This window comes from Mesocricetus auratus, unplaced genomic scaffold (assembly GCF_017639785.1).
Source record: "Mesocricetus auratus isolate SY011 unplaced genomic scaffold, BCM_Maur_2.0 Super-Scaffold_4256, whole genome shotgun sequence".
Lineage (NCBI taxonomy): Eukaryota > Metazoa > Chordata > Mammalia > Rodentia > Cricetidae > Mesocricetus > Mesocricetus auratus.
Window position 1 is genome coordinate 90,425,336 of NW_024429182.1, and position 6,766 is coordinate 90,432,101.

Here is a 6,766-nt window from a genome sequence, read left to right on the forward strand (position 1 = left end):
AAGAGGCATCATTGACTCTTGTCAATGCTTCCAAGCTTATTGGCAGTCCCAGCAGAGATCAAGGAAGAGAAACCGGAGAAGATGAGGTACTCTATTGCTGTTCTTCAAAACACCTGGATCCACTGCATGGCTCACCTCTCACTGTTCTCTCATAGGCTGGGGTCAGGCCAGCAGCTCAGAACAGTCACAGTCCTGGGAGGCGAATGCTGCCCTCCATAACTGTAGCTGTCACATGTACAGAGGACTCCTAGAGGCCCACTCTGGAACTTCAGAACTTAGCTCTCTGGGAACAAGTTGAGTTTTAGTGATTCAGGGTCAAAGAAAAGTCAGTGATAATTTATTATTGATCCATTGAGTCAAGAAAACAATGTTGTTTCCAGGACAAGTTGGGTCTGTGTTGGAAATCACTGACTTACAGACAGACTTTGGGGCAGGAGCTCCTGTCGGGTGATAATGGGCAGTACTTCTTTCCCTAGACCCACAGGGATAAAGAAAGTCCATTAATTGAGGCATATGCAACTTCCATATTTTGTCATACAGATACATACAAACTTTTATAGACAGGGAATTTTCTGAGCAGCAGCCTCAAATCAGAGAACCTGAAGATGGATCAGCATCAGGCAGTCTGATTATCTAAAATGCAATGTTGTTCTATTACGACACTCATAATTTAGTTTAATGCTCCATACCAGCTTGTTCTTATCATAACTCGGTGAGAGACTGCCTTGCTTTCCAGTGAAAACAACAAGGCTCAGAGGAGTCAAATAGCTTTGCTGAAATCATGGTTCAGAGCGGACCTAACTCCATTTCTGACCCCAAGGCTCTTGTACAGACCTCTTCTTATTGCCTCATCACCACTTCCACAGGGCTACTTTTTGAAAGGCATGCTTTGCTAATAAAAGAAAAGCATCAATCTCCTCAGCCATGCATGAGTTTTTGGCCCACAATAATTTACTTTGCATGTTTAGCCTTCAGGTGTCTATTAATTTACTCTTACATACACTTTCTCAAATACAGATTTGTAGCACTATCAGGAATCAATGAGAGGTCAGGCTATATATATACTGACTTCTTTTTTGATCAACATAATGGTTGAATGTACATGGAAATATGAACAGGAAGCAAAAACATGTCAGATTGTGTTTTTATAATTAATTCAAACAGATTAGACAACTGTACCCCTAGACTAAAGCTGGTAGAGTTGCTCGTGCCTGTGGCTTCTATGGGGATTAGAAGATGGACTGGGCTCTCCCAGCTCCTCTCCAGAGCTGAAACACTTGAGGTCATGGAACATCCTGAGCTTAGGTTTGCATGGGCCTGGCTGAGTCACAATATGCAGTACATCACCTGCAGTGAGGATTGGGAAATGCAGGCTGATAGGTGTCCAGGGCCAGTGGTCAACACTCTCGTATGTGGAATGGAAGCTTGCCGGAACAAATGTTTATTTTCTCAGATCATAGAGGAAACCTTTTGGAAACTTGAGCTGCTTCAAAGGCATAAAACACACACCTGTGTTATATAATTCTCTCTCCAATTTGACCTATCCTATGTGAGATAGAAATTCTGATTATTCATAAAATGTTCGTATTTTTATAGCAACCTGGATGGTGGAGCAGGATAAGCCTGTCACTGTCCTGGGAGCCTGAACTTCCTAAGTTCTGAGCTCCTTGTTTCCCTATGTCTGGTTGGATGCACTGCTTAATTGCAGGCTGAGCCACAAGTCACCAGTGAGCTAGTCCTTTCTTGCTCTGCCAGAGTTGTACATACAGGGTCCAGGTGATAATATGGGGGCAGAGAACTTGAACATGTAAGCATGTTAGAAGGGAAGTGAAAAAGAGTTGTTGGCATTCTTGTGTTTCTTTTCTGCGCTTGACTTAAAAAATAATTTTTACATAATTCCAGGCATGGCAACGGAGAAGTAAATGTTCATAAATAAGAAAAATCTATCCTTACTGAAAAGTTTAGTGATTTATGTGCAAAGGAGAAAACATTCATATTTACAGGAGCAGATGTAACACATTTGTTACAGATTAGACCAGTTGGGAAAGATGCTTACTTGGTAAAAGGGTTACAAATAAAAGCCATTTTAGGATTATCACGAGAAAAAATGAATTTAAATTTTGTTTATATATATGAGAACATTTTTATTTTCACTTTCAAGGAAATACTACACTCTTAAAAATCTAGGCAGTTCCCATCACCTTGATCACATTTCTGTTTTCAGAAGATATTTACTTCGGGCTTAGCACTGTCTGGAGCAGTTCTTCAATTTTCTGAGAATTTGTTTATACGTAATATCACTTTGAAAAGCTGAGAATAATTAATTTTCTGAGCATGTATTAAAACATGTAATAAATACTCTTTTTGTAAGTTAAACTGATTTGGAGATAGTTTGAAGGGAAAAATGAATGTAGCGTTTAATGAAAAACCAAGTTTCCACCCAGCATTGGCACCTCTTCATCTTTATCTGCAAGAGTCACACCTTTCTTCAGCAAAGGCCCATTTTGTGTCAGGGTCTGTTGCTATATGCAGCTCCTGGACCATCGTCCCATTACCAGCTTCTCGAGTGCCTCTCTCTGTGTGTTCAAGTTGTGTTGTTACCCTTTGTGTCTTCATGTCTTTTAGATATTGGCCTCTCTGGGGATATTGATGACCAGTCTTCCTGTCTGAACTCCAATAAACTCCTCTTCCATCTCAGTTACCAACCATGGGTTTTTCTTTAGAATTAGGAACAAATGCAGACGAGTTCAGGTGTTGCTATTCCTAGCCAGGAGCTGTGGTAGGTATGGGAGTAAAAAATGAAGATTGCCCACAGCCTGTCTTCCAGGGAGCTCCTGGCCTTCCACCAGGTTCCTGTCACATTTCAGAACCACCAGGTGAGGCTCGCCCACTCCCTCTTTGTCAGCCTGGCTTGTGTCCTGCACTTTCTCCTAGTGCTCTGTTATCATGCTAGTGTTTTCCTTTGCAATTAGTCAACACTTTCTCTACACGTAGGAATACAATATGTAACTCAGTTCTTCAGGTAGATTCTGAACTAAGTAAAAGCAATTTAAAATACTCAATCCACTTCTATTATCCTAAATCACTCATTCACAAGCAACAATGAAACAGAGATCAAATTATTATCTGGGTGCATAATTTGGACACAGTTAGGATGCAGTTTCTTTCTTCTTAAAAAAAAGAGATTTATTTATTTATTTATTTATTTATTTATTTATTATGTATACAGTGTTCCGTCTGCATGTATCCCTGCAGGCCAGAAGAGGGCACCAGACCTCATTACAGATGGTTGTGAGCCATCATGTGGTTACTAAGAATTGAACTCAGGACTTCTGGAAGAACAGCCAGTGCTCTTAACCTCTGAGCCATCTCTCCAGCCTGACCCCCTAATTTCTTGATTATTAAATGATAAGTTGTTTTTAGCTATTTGAAAGTTACACAATCATAATCAACTTTGAAAACAGCACAGGGGACCATCTACAGGTCCGTGACAGATTCATGTATCTTAAGAATTGTTTGAAACAAATATTAGAGTTGAAACTTAGAACAATCATATTCTTGCTTAAGAAAAGACAAAAAAGTCACCTCCCCCTAGAAACACCAAGATTTTACATAGCTTAGGTGTAAGGAATTGGAATTTCAGATCTGTGGAAGAGAAGAATACAGAAAATGTTACAAAACTAAAACATTTTTCTAGATCAATACAATGATTTTATTTCTTAGAAACATGCACACCACAATGTAGTTTCCTCAGGAAACTCTGTTTTTCTCTTTTTCCATAGTCCCCGACTCCCAAAGAAGGAAAGGATCTAGGAAGGAAGTAGAGTAGAAAGAATGAAAAAAGGAAAGAACAGTTACTGTAGATGTGCTTTCCAGAGACAAGAAAAATTAAATATTGATTACTAAATAATGACTACTTCTGATATCTTAAAAAGTCCCTCAATCCCCACCCTTAGCTCTTCTAACTAAACTTCTTTTCTTAAACATGTTCCACATTCAGTGGAATCCCATTTTCCTTTCCTTAGTACCACACTGATACTCTATTGCTTGTTTAAGTCACCGAAGATTGCAGCTATATTTGGATTAAATAAGTTTTTTTTCTGAGATATTCTTTGTAATTTAACTATCACCTACAGCAGTGTGTTACAAAAAAGCACTTTTTAAGGCTAGCAAATGGCTTGCTCTGATAGAGACTCCATTAAACTGGAAAATGCTTAGTAACAAGATGCTCATGTGGGGAGTTTAAATCCATCATCGTTAACCCACAGTTCTACTCAGAATACAGGCTTGGAGGATTTTTATGACTGTAGAACTCAAATTGTTGTCAAGTGGTAGTCAGCCACTTCACCTTTAACACATGAAGGACACACATAATTATTGTCATAATTATTCTAGCTGGCAAATAAATCCTAATTAGTTCATGGCAATTGCTTGGATTAAATATTACTTATGTCCGTGAGGCGGTTCATTATTTTGGGCCATGAAAATCCTCAATTCTATTAACTACTTCCTAACCGGGTAGTAATTCACCTGCTCCATTTCCATCAGCTCAGTGTATACTGCTGTCCACAGGGATGCAGCCTAGTATCCCACTCACTGTGAAGCTTTGCCCTCTAGCATTCTTTTGAGGGTGTCCTTCACCTCTGTGTTTCTCAGGCTATAGATGACAGGGTTAAGCATGGGAATTACAAGACTATAAAACACAGAGACCACTTTGCTATACCTCCATGAGTTCCCTGATTTTGGTTGCTGAAGGTACATGAAAAACAACGTTCCGTAGAAGATGGTGACCACGGTGAGGTGGGAGGCACAGGTAGAGAATGCTTTACATTTACCCTGGGAAGACTGAATTTTTATAATAGAGACCAGGATGCAGATGTAGGAGACGAGGACTGTCATGAGGGATCCAGTGAGATTCACTGCTGAGAAGATCAGGAGCTGCCTCTCTTTGTTGTGGGTGTCAGAGCAGGAGAGGGCAAGGAGAGGGGGGTCAGCACAGTAAAAGTGGGGAATCACATTGGAACTGCAGAAAGACAGCTGGAAAGTCAGTACTGTTTGTATCACAGAGTTCAGGAAGCCATAGGTGTAGACTCCTATCACCAACTCCTTACAGACCCGCTGTGTCATGATGGCCGTGTAGATCAGGGGGTTGCAGATGGCCATGTAGCGGTCATAGGCCATGGTAGCCAAGAGGAAGCATTCGGTAGTGGATAAAGCACTGGAGAAGTACAGCTGAGCAAAACAGCCAGAAAAGGAGATGGTTTTTTTTTTCACCAATAGATTTTGCAGCATTTTGGGCCCAATGGAAGATGAATAACAGAGATCAATGAAAGCCAGGTGACTGAGAAAATAGTACATGGGTGTGTGAAGCCGTGAGTCTGCTTTGATAAGCAGGATCATGCCAAGGTTTCCCACCAGGGTAATGAGATAAATCACCAGAAATACCACAAAGAGGGGAAGTTGAAGTTCAGGGCGATCTGTGAAGCCCATGAGGACAAATTCTGTCACAGTGGTACGATTGCTTCTTGCCATTTTTTTTCTTTTTATCTGGTGTGAAGAGAAGAAGTATAACTTAAAATGATCAGATACTTAAAAACACAAGCTCCATGTATATCTATACTAGCATCATATGATAAAAATTAGTTATTCCATATAGCCCCAAAGGGTTGGAGCTGATTTCTTTTAGGAACCATGCCATGAATTTCCTAGGCTCTATTTTCAAGTTTGCAGTGGTGATGTTTTCAGTTTAATTCTGTACTCCACCTAGGGCTACACAGCATCTCTGATTCTGGGATGGAGAGTGGATACCACATTGCTCTTACTTTTGTGGCTTTTGATAGAAGGACTCACACAGAACATGACCTATGGATGATTAGAGATGCACAGAGTACTTTGGATGCTTGTGGGAGAGACCGAATGTGGAAGGTAGAAACAGGAAATGTCCCACTGGCCAAATGTCCACTGCCCATCTCTGTTGTGCCAGACACTATGGAAAATGAAGTGGACATGAAGATGAAGAAAAGTATGTCTACTGGGAGGGTGCTCACAGGCTGGTAGGAGAAATTGCATGTAAATAATTTGTTGTAATTCAGTGTGACTAGTGATTTTCTGCATTAGGGCTTTTCTTGCTATGATAAAACACTATGACCAAAGCAGCTTGGATAGGAAAGTGTTTATTTCATCTTATAGCTTGAAATTCATCACCAAGGGAAGAATGGACAGTACCTCAAGGCAGGAATTCATGGAATAGTATCAGTTACTGACTTGCCCTCCGTGGCTTGCTCAATTTGCTTTCTTATACTTATGTAGGACCAGGGATGGGCCGAACACATTAAACATTTATGCCATGCTGTTTCTTTTCATATCTATGTTGTGATTTATTAATTCCCTCTTATTTGGAAACATTTTCTACTCAATTCAGTAAGTATAAGCTTCTGGGCTCCACTTAGAGTTATGTGCATGCCTAAACTGTGGTGAAGATGGTTACCATTTGTAATTTACAAGTTCTATCTATCTTTTGATGGTGATTAAAAATTAATTCAACTCTTTGATATACATTTATATTTATATATATTATACTTGGTTTCAATGTTCTATTTATACATTAAAGTTGCTACATTATTTTTTCTTAGTGATAAACAGTTTTAAATAGTTTCATGCCAAATCATTTCCTTTTTGAATTCTGATTTCTGTGACATGATTTACAGACAGTTCTAAATTTAATATCACCAGATTTATCTTTTGATTTATTCTATGTATTTCTCAG

At 39.6% G+C, this 6,766-nt stretch overlaps 1 protein-coding gene across 1 annotated transcript; it reads right to left on the bottom strand.

The window, feature by feature from the left end:
- Window positions 1-4,593: 4,593 nt before the first annotated feature.
- LOC101843876 (olfactory receptor 1030-like) lies at window positions 4,594-5,532 on the bottom strand. The gene has a single exon (XM_013117493.1). It carries the CDS (start codon window positions 5,530-5,532, stop codon window positions 4,594-4,596), a length of 939 nt encoding a protein of 312 aa, XP_012972947.1.
- Window positions 5,533-6,766: the final 1,234 nt, after the last annotated feature.